The following is a 14,231-nucleotide window of genomic DNA, read 5'->3' as shown; positions in this document are numbered from 1 at the left end:
GAATTAAAAGACTTTAAATTAGTCTTAAAACGTAACTTCTTTAATCATAGAACCAGCGGAAGTTAAGGTGAGTTCAGGTCCTGCAGTGGCACATCAAGAATGAGCAGCGGTTACACACCGACAAGCCCTGGGTGAGTGGGAGGGTTTCTCTGCGCTCCACTGTGTGTTTGTGTGTTGGCGTGTGTGTGTGTGTGTGTGTGTGTGTGTGTGTGTGTGTGTGTGTGTGTGTCTGTGTCTGTGTGGCGTGTGTGTGTGAAGTTGCGGCAGTGAGGAAATTACCCCTGAAAGTGCGGACTGTCAACAGACGCCAGGTGACCGGACCGAGGAGATGCTGCTAAAACACAACGGGAGTCTTCTTCTGCTCACCGTCACCTGCATGTGCTTCTCAGGAGGTTTGCTTTGGTCCTACCAAGAAGAAGATGCCACTGACGGGTAAACTTGCGTGTGTATGTGAACCCAAAATGACTTGAAAGGTCCTTGCAGTTTATGTGCAATGAAATTATGACTTTGCTTTCGAAATGTTTCATCCGCAGTGAGAAATGCTCGGAAAATAATATTTCTACCACAAAGTACCCCTGCGTGAAGTCAACGGGAGAGGTTACGACGTGTTACAGGTACAGCAGAGACTGTCAGCGGAGTGATTTATACTTCTATGCAGTTGTGATTGTGGGAATGTTTGAATGAAAGGGTTATAATTATAATCTGTGCCAATGCACGTAGCTCAGCATGATGTCAGATTTGGATTTGTTAATGTGAAATATAAAATAGTTTTGATTTGGTAGACAGTGGGTGCAGTTCTCTTTTTATGAAGCACTGAATGGTATGTGTAAATGAAGAGTGCGTAAGCTGTCACTGCCTGGGGCTAATAATAATTAAACGTCTTCTTCATTTTATCTACTGTTTATAAAAGTTATCATATCTGCGCTTGTAGGCATGTATTTATGCTCTGAAGAGTTTTCCTGTGACAGATGTGGATTCTCCACCTTATCATCCTTTGTGAATTAAAGGGATCATAGGCATACACAAGCCTTTAGACTGGCCTTGTCCATGCTCAGAGACTGCCTCTAATTATGACAGTTCACAGACATAGTGGACACAGCTATGCCCCGCACCAAAACTTCTGTCAGAGGCTATGGATTAAGTTAATCTGTCTTCACTGCAAGGGGTGCCTCACAGGCATAATAAAAAAAAATATTCGTCACTACATACTTTAAAGAGATGGTCATATTAAAAATGTGTAAGAGACAGGGTAGATTTCATATAAGCAGCCAAGTGTAATAAATGCCGTTAGTCTTCATCATGGGTGTGAGTAAGTTTTCCACAAAGCTGAATCATTTAATTAGCGGCAACTACAGACGTGCTACTGCACCGCCACCCACACAAACCTCCTTAGGGTGTTCCTTTAAGATATATGCTTGAGAATTTATTTAATTTTGGCTTGGACAGATACTAAATGCTCAAACACCACTTTGCTTGGTAATGCTCTATGTTTTGATTCGAGCTCACAGTGTGGGTGTGCTGCAGCTTTGGAAGCAAAATCATACGACCTATTTAGGGAAGTAATTTCAAACATTTTGTCAGTGAGCTTGATTTATAGAAGCCTCTATCGCTGTATGTGCTTTTGGGAAAGAACATTGAGAAGTAAAGAAATGGCAGCCTTTTGGATGTCTCCTCCACATTTCACAGACTTTAGAGAGGTCCATTTTTGCATCACTTGACAAACTGCTGGCTGCGGTTCAAGCACACAGTAACATCCTGTTTGATCTCCAAATCTCAAACACACTCTTAACATAACGATGTTGGTTTACGGTTATTGGCTGCAGCCACAGTTGTTTCCCACAATGTTTACTTAAAGAAGAAAAGTTGTTTTAGCTAAGAGCCAAGATAATGTGTCCTGGGTGCATTTCAGGTCGCATGCACAGTGTGAGCTGATAACTGTCTGTCAGCCAAAAATGGTCAGATTGCAAATCTCATTGTAGTCATCATAGGAAAGAGGATAGAATAGCTGAATGGGGATGTATAAACACAATCTCATGTTCAGTACCTCCACACGAAGGAATTACTAACCACTTGCATCTTATTTGCTGAATAAGATGAGTTGCACTGTCCAAGGTTCTTGTTTAACATCATTAACAGACTCCTTAATCCTGCTCAGTCTGCTTTCCCTGTCATGTCTTCTGATGACTGTGAAGAATTTATAAGTTTTCTTAGCTGGCAAGATTAGAGGCATCGGGTTTTAGCTCAAGTCTGGATTCTTTCAACCTGTCCCGTTGCCCAAGTTTAATCTGATTTCCACGACAGCTCACTGATATATTCTCACACATGTACAATTCATCCTGCCCAGCTGACGTTATCATTTATAAATTTATTCAAGAAGTCCAATCTGCAGTAGCATGGTGGTGTGGTCGTTAGCAAGCAAGAAGGTCCTGGGTTTGAATTTAGCCTTGGGTCTTTCTTTGTGGAGTCTGCATGTTTGACACAGGTCTGTGTGGGTTCCTCTGGGTACTCAAGGTTCCTCTCAAAGACATGCATAGGGTTAGGTTAATTGTTCAATCTAAATTGACTGGAGGCGTGACTGGTTGTCTGTCTTTGTGTGTTAGCCCTGTGACAGATTGATGACCTGTCCAGAGCGTACCCTGCCTCTTGTCAGCTGGGATATGCTCCAGCCCCTTCTTGACCTTGAATTCGATAAGCGGACGGAAATGGATGGATGGTTCTGCCTGTCATTTACCACTGCCTTCTCTTTATTATAAATCAGACCCTTTCATCTCGCTGCACACCAGATTAGTTTAAAACACTCAGCATCTTCCCTCTGCTTAAAGAAACCTCCCTAGATCCCAGTGTTTTAGATAACATTTTACAGCCCATTTATTAACTGCTCATCGTTTCTAGAAGGCTTGAGAATACTGTCGCTCATCAGCACCTTCAGCTGGTTAAAGGAAATGGCATCGTTGACAAATTCCAATCAAAACCACACTACTGAAAACGCTTTACTGGAAGTTACTAATAATATTCTGATGCACTTGGATAAAGGTGACTATTCCACAATTTGACACCACTGATCATCCCACTCCCAATAACATTACAAAGCTGGGTTGGCATCTCTGGCACTACTCTCAAACGGTTTTTATCATACTTACACAGACACTTCAGAGTTCATATTAATAACTGTAACTGTAACTGCTGTCATCACTGCTCATAATATTAGGGTTATATGTGTTACCCCTAGATCATCTGCTTAACAGCTTCAGAAACATATCTAGCCATTTCTATGCTGATGATGCACAGCTGTACATTTCTGTTAAACCCAAGAGCCTCAACAGATGCTCCTACCTCTGTGAATCACTGTCAGCTGAGGTTGTCAGGTTTGGCCCTGACAGCTTCTCTAAGGAGATTGGCCATTCCTTCTAAGCCCATCTTTAGCTGGTTGAGAATGCAGCAAGCTATGAAACTTATGAAAGCTTATGAAAACAAACTGGCACTCACACATCACCGCTTTTCTTGCTGCCCTTCACTGGTTTTCAGTGAAATTCATAAGTTTTTTTTTTTTTTTAAAGTATTAGTAACATATAAAGCCCTACATGGCTTGGCCCCTGTGTGTATATGAAAACTACTGAGACCTTATTCCAGCAATTGGCCTCTCCAATCACCTGATCAGTCTCTTAACTGTTCCACACTCTTATTTTGAAAACCAGAGGTGATCATGCTTTTCAGGTTGTAGCTCCTGAACTTTGGAACAGCCTTCCTCAGCCTATCAGGTTGGCTAAATCAGTCGTGTGTTTGAAATGACTGCTGAAAACTAATTTGTATAGGTTAGCCTATCCTTACACTTTCTCCCATTACTTTAAACATGGTATACACCTAAGGAATATGGATGGAAGTATTTATGTTAAATGAATGTGAGACTGTAGCTGGAATATGTATGCTTATCTTTAATGTGTGGTTTTATTCAAACTGTGGAGCACTTTGTAACTGCGTCTTTTAAAAAATGCTATAATATAATGCTAGAAAGTTATTATTATTAGGAAAAAAGACTAGAGTGATTGGCATTTGATAGCATGAATCTGCATGCTGCATTTTTCTCAAAATACAGTCGCACAGTGCTATTTTGCCTTGGCATGAATGAGACGTTCTTCAAAGGGAACCAAGCACCATTTAAGTTGGCAGGATTCAGCTGCCAAAGGAAAATATGGCATTCATTACACACTCTGTAGAGTATCAGTGTGTCTGCACCTCTCGGAACATTTTGTTGGTTTGCTAAACACTGTCGAAAGAGCTGTTTATGTAAAAGGTGTTGCTAGATGGGCATCAGTACCACAGAAATTTACAGTCCACAAGGCTGTGAGCAGAGGTGTTGCAGAAGTTACAAAGAAGTAGTGTGTATGACTAGCTTTTAGTCAACGTGATATGCTTTCAATGAAGATTTTTTTTCAGTGCAGTCATCACAATATATTTTTTGAAGCTATTGTATTACTTTAATTTGCATTTTACAGTGAATTTTTTACCAGAAAGAAAAATAGACCTATTTTTCTCATGTAGTGGCACTGTATGCACAACACTGATGCGCCACTGATCATACTGAGGAAACAGGACCAGAGGAGAATTAGTAATAGGGCTTATTTGTCTCTGCACATATATCTCTCAGTTTCGCTTCTGGTCTGATCTTCTCTCACTTTCTGTTTGAGTTGTTTCACATTAAGATTTCAATATTATGTGTTGTACTGAATTAGGATTCTGCATTTCCAGTCATAGCGTTTGATATGCTTGGCTCATACTAGAGCTAAGGCAGGAAAAGCTGTGGAGGGTTTTTGTTTCCAGAGTTGCATTTGAATAAAAAATACATAGGATTGCAACATAAAAGCTTTACAAAATAACAGACAAGGATTTGATTAACATGATACATTGAGCTTTGTGTTTGTTTGGCAGCATCTTCAGGCTGTTGTGTTGTTACATTGTAACACCCAGAATTTATATCATAATTGTTGCCAGTAGCAGGGTTTATGTTGACAAAGTTGTTTGTTTCTTTTAGCAGTGCTGTTTTCTGTTATACTGTATTTTTTATGAAACCACAGTTGTTGATGCTCAAACATCAATTCTCCTAAATTAGGTCATTTTTCTTTTTGTGGCTTAGCTTGAGCTGAGCTTGATTTCTGATTTATTGGAACACTGCATGGAGTATAATCAAGCAAAGTGCTTTATTTGAATCAGTGTTACAAATTTAAAGGCCTTCCAGTTCTTGCTGAGCAGTTGAAAATAATGTCTTGTGAGACATAGTCATTGGAAAAATACACTCGATGGTCACGTTATTGTGTGCATCTGCTTAACTGCTTGTTAATGCATATATCTAATCAGCCAATCACATGGAAGCAACTCAGTGCATTTAGACCTGTAGTCACAGTTAAGACAACGTACTGTTTTCTCTAGAGTTTACAGAGAATGGTCTGAAATTATCCAAGGAGCAGCGGATCTATGCAAAATACCTTAATGATGCCAGAGGTCAAAGGAGAATAGCCAGACTGCTTCGAGTTGACAGGAAGGCAACAATACCTCCAATAATCATGTTACAACACAGATATGCAGAAAAGCATCTCTGAAGCAGCAGCAGAAGACCACACTCCCATCAGTGTATGTCTTCTCTCAGAAAACTCAGGTCACAGTTCACACAGCCTCTCCAGAATTCAACAAAAATTTCTGCAGCAACATTCAGATGGCAAAACCAGAATTTGGTATAAACAACATGAATGGATGGATCAATCCTACCTTGTGTCATCTGTTCAGGAACCTAGTTGTGTTTTTATAGTGCTGTGGATATTTTCTTGAGCATCATTTAAAGACCACAACATACTTGATTATTTCCTGATGACCATGTCCATCGCTTTATGACCACAGCATACCAATCTTCTGATGGCTGCTTGCCAACAGGATAACACACTATGTCACAAAGTGCAGATCATCTCAAACTGGTTTCTTGAACATGGCACTGAGTTTACTGTACTCAAATGCCCTACACAGTCACCAGATCTCAGTTTAACAGAGCAGCTTTGGAATGTTGCAAAACGGGAGAGTCGCATCACGGATGTGCAGCAACTATGAGGCTGGATCAATATTTCTGAGGGATGTTTTCAAAACTTATTGAATATGGACGATGAAGAATTAAAGCAGTTCTGAAGGCAAGTACTGGCAACACGTACTTAATAAGTGCCCAGTAGGTGTATACTTTAGAGAAGCTCTTAGTGAGTATAACTTTTGAGCTTGCACTATTTTAGGCCAATTCACAAACCACAAAGGCAGGTTGTTTGATTGGTTTTGTACCGTGTATTCATACATTTATTCAGGTTGTAGATGTTTTTCCATACTGAAGTATAAATTCTCTGACAATCTAAGAAGAGAGCCAGGTCCAGTATGTAAAACATCATAGGATTGAGACACATTAATAATCTTTGTTTATAACTTTTCTTAGGGTGACAAGAATGTACAAGAAACAGTTATAACATTGGCTTGATTTATTGTCTATATGATGTCAACCCTGCCGAGCCTGCAAAGGAAATGCTTCTCTGGAGAAGAAGCAGAACACAGGCAGTGCGCTTTTATTTCCACTATACAGCTGTAACAGTTACATATAATTGATGTGGGGCATGTGTAATTGTTGCTTTGTTATTTTTCCAAACAATTCTGGTGGTACTTAGCAGTTTGTGTTCCCTCTACCTTTTCTTCCTTTTTGTAGTCGTTAACTTTGGAAGTCAGGGGAAACTCTGGCTTACACAGCAATAAAACTGAGTCTAACCCCCCCCCCCCCCCCCCCCCCCCCCCCAAGTGGGACATCATAGTCATGACATATGCGCTTGGCTGATCCAAACAGCACTGTTTGTGTCCTATAAATGTCCAGTCATTTATTTCCAGTTAACTTCTCTGGATTCTTTTGGTTTCATTTCCTGTAAGTATCAATTACTCCTTGTATTTTAGTGAATCACGAAATGCACAAATGTGCCAACAGGAATGAGAAGCATTGTCTACTCACTACACCATAAATCAGTTCCTGATTTATGGAACTGATTTTGGAATATGAATTCCAAGTCATATTTGGGCACAGCTGGGGGTGCTGCTCAGCTCCAGTGAAGTGATCACTTCAGCCTGATTATTCAGCTTGGCCAAAAGACCTTAAGTCTCCCTTGTTTCCTTTGGTTTTAAATCTGTTTTTCACATCATATTTAAATCTATTCTGCACCTTGGAATAATCCTCTCACTTGGACTTCTGTTCCATCTCCCAATTCAAATAGCTTTCAACACGAGAAATACATTTTGCAGGGCATTGTTGCCATACTGTTGTCGCTCCAATGATCCATGAAGGATATATTGCAGCACAGTTTAGCAGACCCTAGTAAAATGATGTTTTGTTCTTCTGGACTACTATGGTTCTTATGATGTTGTAAATGTTTTGGACTGAAAAACAGAATGAACCTAGATTTATAGACAACATATGTGTAGTGTCATTCAGGAAATTTCCATGATGGAAAAAAATGTGACTCAGAAAAGCCCCCGTGTTAGGATAATACTAAATGAAAGTCAACTGAGCCGCAGGCAAACATTCACTATTGTAAACTATTTGATTGGGTAGAGCCCTTCGGATATATGTCTTTACTTCAATTTTCCAACAGTTGAATGTCTTTGCATACCGGTCTTCTATCTGTAACAACACATTGATACAATATAATGAGGCATTAATTGCACAGTGATTATTCTAAGGAGACTAAGGATGGAAAACTGATGAATAAGACAGAAAAAAAGTAGGCTAGCTGACCATCATTACACCTAGTTTTGGATTGTCTCTCTATTACTTACAAACCCATCCATCGTATACTATGTGGGACTAGACATGAATCAAGTCTTCCTACTCATTTATGGATACCAGAAACTAAAGAGAAGTCCAAGTAGAAAGATTTTGGAAGATAAATTCCAGAAACTGGAGAACTGTAGCACACAACCACATCTTGTTTTGTTGTTATTCTATTTTTTTCTCTCCATTTGTTCCAAAAGAGGCGTGTTATAAATTATTAAAGCAGAAACACAAAACAGTTTTAGGTTTGGCTAAAATATTATATATTTAGGCCAAATATTTTTAGGCATGACAACATAATAAGCTATTTGTCTTTGAGCAAAAACAAAAACAAAAATGCATTACAATAAAGTAAGTGAGTCGTCTGAGGAAAGAGCATGAAACACGTCCAAGCTGTTTCTCATCAGCCCTGGCAGTGAAACCAGTAGATGCAAAACTATAGAAAAGATGGCTCAAAATGATTTCAATAATTTCAGATGCTTGAAATTATTTACCCTAACCAGCTCCATATTGTCATATTTTGATACTAAGGTAAGAGAAAAGATGAAGTTGTTAGAAGAACAACTTATATTAAGTCAGTGGGTTAAATGGTTTATTTAAGTTAACAAGCCAGATCTACCCAACAGATTTCAGTTTCACACAGTGCACAATCAGTGAAACTTATTAACTTATTAATTAAATAATATCAGAAAGTTTGGGGAACAAGTTGTAATTTCAAGTTGATCAAAACTCTAAAAGTATACCACCATCAATAAAGTGGAAATCTGAGAGAGAATCATTTAAAACATTGTATTACCTCAACTACAACTCAAATACCCATTTTACAGTGTAAAATGGATATTTGACCACAAGCTCTGGTATTAAAATGTCATAAACCCTTGCCTTTAAAAAGTACTGAATATATGATCTCTATGACTGACATAGTCATGAGAGTGTGGTTAGATATATTCCATAATAATAAACCAAATGCCTGAAATGATGCATAATGTCCTGTCAGAGAAAAAGATATCAACATCTGCTTTGTATCAGGAGCCAGAAAGTGGGTATGAAGCCTGTTAAGTGTAGCAGACTGCTTTAATGCACACTATGCTGTGAATTCTTGTTTGCTTTTTTTTGCTCTCCAGTGACAGCTCCCACACTGTTGAACATTAAAAAGATGTTAAGAGGAGGAGGAAGTCAGCTGCCCAGTTAAGCTCCTAGTCTATCTCATTTAAACCCTGCTTTATATTAAGTGATATCAAATGAATGATTAATAACTATAACTTTTCATTTGATTTATTTTTTTGTTTCTGGGGTCGACTGTTTGAATGCTGGATCTTTGTGAGCCAATAATTTGTTGTCTGATTCAGTGAGGCGGTAGAAATAAATTATATTTTTTTTCCTAATTTATTTCAATCAAAGCTCCAAAAACCAACAAACTGTACTCCAGAATTAAGTATAAGCATCTGAACTGGTACCTTTGTTAGCTATACGATAACTTCAAAAACTGAAACGGAAGATTTTTAATTCCAGCATAAACATGATTTACTTAGTGATGGTTAAGACTTTGTTTTGATTTGAGTAGATCTGCAAAGGCAGAAGACCTTTATTTGAAATTGTTACACAATAACCACTTGGTTTAAGTCAGGGCTTGTTTGTGCTTGCGGTTTGAATTTGTTTCTTGGTGGCTGTAGAGGGCATGGATATAAAAACTGAGTAAAAAATATTTTTGGTTTTTAGGTATGGTCACTTCGGGGGGGAACGTAATTATAAAAATTAAAAAATCTTAATTAAACTGATGTATTTTCAGATTTACTTAATGCACTTTAAAAACACAGTTGCAACTTTTATTAAATTACAAGCTTGAAATGGAGCTTGCCAGTGATAACAAAAAAGATAGCACAGTCATAACACTACAAGTTGTGGTAAACCCAACATGCTTTTGATTCCTGATACGGAACAGAAAATTAGGTCTTGGCTGGCGAAATAAATTGTGTTGTTGATGTATAAAATAAGTCCTAATTTATACCGGTACCTTTTTGAAGAAAAGTCTCTCTTTTCCAGCAAATTACCTTCTCACCAAGTCTGACAGCACATTCATGGCCCATGATTTCTTTTCTTGTAGGTTGCATGGCAGTCGTAGAAATGATCCAGAATATCCAATCTGTACATATTCCTTCATAGCCACTCTTATAACGTGGGCTGTCTCTTATTTAGACTCAACAACAGGAATCGTCAAAACGTGATGTTCCCTGTTACAAACACATTCTTTTATGATTTTTATAACATTACAGCTTTCAAAGTTTACAATAGTGCCAGTTCTTCTTCTTTTCAGAATAAATAATTTAAATTTTGCCAGATGTTGTACAAAGTTAAAAGTGTACCCGGTAGGTTATTGTGTGCATCACTCTGTTGCCTGGTCTTTTTGTTCATCTACAGCTATGATGAATTATCTCCTTGTGTGCATGTCCCACTTTGGTAAATACATTACTCTTGAAAAAGAGGGATTAGGTGCACCTGCATGGACTTTTCTGTGCGTAAGACCTAATTGTAAATCCATCATTGTTTATTCAAATATGCTCATTACTTAGTTCTCTTTTGAACTGAAACAAATCTTTGTTTCTGTTGTGGGCCAGAAGAGCCAAGATGCTGCTAATCTTATTCAGTTTTAACATAATGATTTGAGTAGAGAAATATATCATATAACCTCCTCACACTGCCCCCGCTCACCATTATTTTTATGTTACAATGTTTCAGTCTGTGCGACCTGCGTCAGGTTTAGAGAAGCGGTGTTAATGCACATTTGTACATCTATAAAAGGTCATCACGAAACTACAACATTACATGAGGACAAGTTCATCATTCAGTCCTTCAGATGGCAATGTCTGCAAAGTGAATATCCAGAACGCCTCTCTTCTCTTCAATTATAAATCATGGTTTCCACCCCTTGGAGGTACTGAAACATAATGGTAAAAAAAACCAGAATGATTTGGGAAATCATGAAAGTAGGTTTTGGTGTAGACATCATCAAACTGACGTCATAAGAAGCTCATTGGTCATTTGTCAGAGAGAAATTACCTTGATGTTTGTTGTTTTGAAGAAAGGCTTTTCCCTATTAAGAGTAATTTTCATTAAAATAATCCTCTTTTGGAAAAAGAGTTCTTTAAAATTCTTGGTTTGATATTAAACATCAAAGCCAAAAAAATACATAAAAAACCCCAATATTGTTCAGTTTCCCAGACATGGATTAAGGCTGGTTAGAGACTAAAAATGATATTCAATCCATGTCTGAGAAACTGGCTAGATGTGTTGCGTGGGACTCTATACCAGTGATTTTAAGACACACTTTCATATGGGATACAGGATGATGTCACACAAACTATCCATATAGTTTAAACAAGATTTTAAAAATGTGCAGGCTAAGAAATCCTCTACACTAATAACAGAGAATGTTTCTAACAGCAACATTCAGGTAATCGTACACTTTTCTCAAAAAAAAAAAAAATGCAACATATCAACAGCAATTAGTTCTGTGTCTCTAAAATTCAATATAATCTTGCTTTGGAGTTTATTCAAATCCATTTTAGCTTTTATTTAGATAGTAAAGCTGAGAGTAAGAGCAGAGAGGATGAAACATGCAGTAAATGGCCTTGAGGCAGATTCAGACCCAGGCCTCTACAATAGCCTTACTGCACATAGTTTGCATGGTCAACCCAGTAACTTATACTTGTGCCCTGTTCACTCTCATTCACTCTGTTCACACATTGCCTGACTGAGCTGAAGCAGGTTTATAGTGGAAGGCAGAATATTAGAGTTTTTCGCATATAGACAGTACCTGGGCAGGACGCTCACATATATGAATGATTGTCCAAAATACGTTAACATTTTTATTAGTGTCACCCCTCCAGGCCCAACCACAATCACTTTATTAGTGGAAAATCTCCTTATTGTGAAAGTTCAGTCACTGCTAATCAGCCAGTCCTGGTCTTTCCTGTTTCATGTTTTCGCTGCTGGCTAACTTGGTGGCCTTGTTCCTGTTGTGGTGGTCCTTTTCATCATTCAGCAGTTTCCCAAGGAAGAATCTTGCCCTGCGATTGTTATTCAATACTACTTTCTTAGCCATGGATTATATTTTGTTGCAGACACAGACATTGCTGTTATACTTCTTTAAAGTCCTCTTCAAGTCTGTTGCCTGGGTACATACACAGTTGGTTAAATTCTCATGCTTACCATCCAATAACAAAATTTACGTCACTGGGACACGGAAACGCGGAGACGTAAAGTATAGAAGTATGTTCAGCAAGTTGGACTAACCAGGACCTCCAGGGTACTTTTTTTTACGGAGAAGAAACTCGATTTAGAAGGACATGTAGGTGCGTGTGTCTACCTCAACCACAAAGTGGTAAAAAAGAAAGAAAGAAAGAAATCTGTAGCATGTCCTGCTTGCTTTGTGAGGTTTCCTCACTTTAACATTATTCAATTCAATTCAATTCAATTTTATTTATATAGCGCCAAATCACAACAAAAGTCACCTCAAGGCGCTTCATAGATACAGAGAAAAACCCAACAATCATATGACCCCCTATGAGCAAGCACTTTGGCGACAGTGGGAAGGAAAAACTCCCTTTTAACAGGAAGAAACCTCCAGCAGAACCAGGCTCAGGGAGGGACGGCCATCTGCTGCGACCGGTTGGGGTGAGAGAAGGAAGACAGGATAAAAGACATGCTGTGGAAGAGAGACAGAGATTAATAACAGATATGATTCAATGCAGAGAGGTCTGTTAATACATAGTGAGTGAGAAAGGTGACTGGAACGGAAAAACTCAATGCATCATGGGAATCCCCCGGCAACCTACGTCTATTGCAGCATAACTAAGGGAGGATTCAGGGTCACCTGGTCCAGCCCTAACTATATGCTTTAGCAAAAAGGAAAGTTTTAAGCCTAATCTTAAAAGTAGAGATAGTGTCTGTCTCCCGAATCCAATCTGGAAGCTGGTTCCACAGAAGAGGGGCCTGAAAACTGAAGGCTCTCCCTCCCATTCTACTTTTAAATACTCTATTAACAACAAGTAGGCCTGCAGAGCGGGAGCGAAGTGCTCTAATAGGGTGATATGGTACTACAAGGTCATTAAGATAAGATGGCGCCTGATTATTTAAGACCTTGTATGTGAGGAGCAGGATTTTAAATTCAATTCTGGATTTAACAGGAAGCCAATGAAGGGAAGCCAAAACAGGAGAAATATGCTCTCTCTTTCTAGTCCCTGTCAGGACTCTTGCTGCATTATTGGCGCATGTTTTTAGCATACGAGCTAGAGGACAGGTCTTTTCACTCATGTCACCATAGTTATGTGCCTTGACTCGTACGGCTCCCATTGGACCCTGCATAACTTTATTGTTTGTAGATGACTCATGTTTAATCATCTGGTGTTTCAAAGTAGATAATGCTAATGTGCTGTATCATCATCGCTGGGGATCATTTGAATAAATCTGCCGTGGATAACCTGATATTCGTAGGTTGTATCCTGTCCCTCTTGTTGCTGATTCCACTGGTCTGTCACTGCATTTGCTTTGAACCTGCTTCCCTATTCGTAGGGCCCCCTTGTGACCTACACAGCCTATCTGTTCTGTTGGCTTGTCCTCGTCGTTCAAGGAATTTTAATACATATTTACTTAAATACAATTGTCTGAATGCTTATTTTCCAAAACCCACTAAATGTATTTTGTGCATCAATTTTTTCCACAAATGTTATCATTACCTCTACTTTATTTTGTTTCTCTGTCCCATGCAAGTATCATAGATATGTATTTGTATTTAATAGCTCACCCTAGGGTAAGCAGCTTAGTGATGCGCCTTATACGGTAAAGGAAGTCTGCCCGTCCCGTTCCTTAGCGCTTAGGTAGATACAGTCATGTGTAAGTTATCATAGTGATTGCAGGGGAGGACATGTTAGTGTTAAGGAGCATTCTTTAGTGACAGATGTAAAGCACCAGCAATAACAAACATCCTTTCTCCTCTCCTTTGTCTTCTGCACGTAACACCAAACTGTTATATCAGTATTATAGATTATGTGTTGATTCAGTTGCTGTTGATATAAAAAATGTGCTAAAGGTTCAAATCAGCATTCATGACACATGATCTTTAAATACACTTGGAACTAGGAGGGTCCCTTTATTAGTTCATTGCCTTTGTTCTCTTATTTTCTTTCTTTGAATAATTAGAAACATGCTTTCCCGATTCTGATCAGACTTATTTCAACATTTACAGCATTACTGGACAGATTGTAATTTGATTTGGTTCCTTACATGCATTTTACCATCTGTTTCCATTTGAAAGAAAACTGTAACACAAAACATGCCTCACCCGAAAGTTCAAATCATTTAAAATGTGTCCTTAAGCCTGTAGACTTTTTTATTTTAT

At 38.6% G+C, this 14,231-nt stretch overlaps 1 protein-coding gene across 1 annotated transcript in view; it reads left to right on the top strand.

Annotated features, from left to right (window-relative positions):
• Positions 1-251: 251 nt before the first annotated feature.
• The window catches only part of ccbe1 (collagen and calcium binding EGF domains 1), a 38,801-nt gene continuing 24,821 nt past the window's right edge, over positions 252-14,231 (top strand). Inside the window, exons 1-2 of the mRNA XM_087843775.1 lie at positions 252-432; positions 534-614. Coding sequence (XP_087699901.1) covers positions 329-432; positions 534-614 — 185 coding nt within the window. The 5' untranslated portion in view covers positions 252-328. The remainder of the gene's footprint in view (positions 433-533; positions 615-14,231) is intronic.

The sequence above is a fragment of the Neolamprologus brichardi genome, chromosome 7 (genome assembly GCF_056152115.1).
Source record: "Neolamprologus brichardi isolate AB-2024 chromosome 7, ASM5615211v1, whole genome shotgun sequence".
Lineage (NCBI taxonomy): Eukaryota > Metazoa > Chordata > Actinopteri > Cichliformes > Cichlidae > Neolamprologus > Neolamprologus brichardi.
This window is presented reverse-complemented; position numbering and strand designations above follow the sequence as displayed.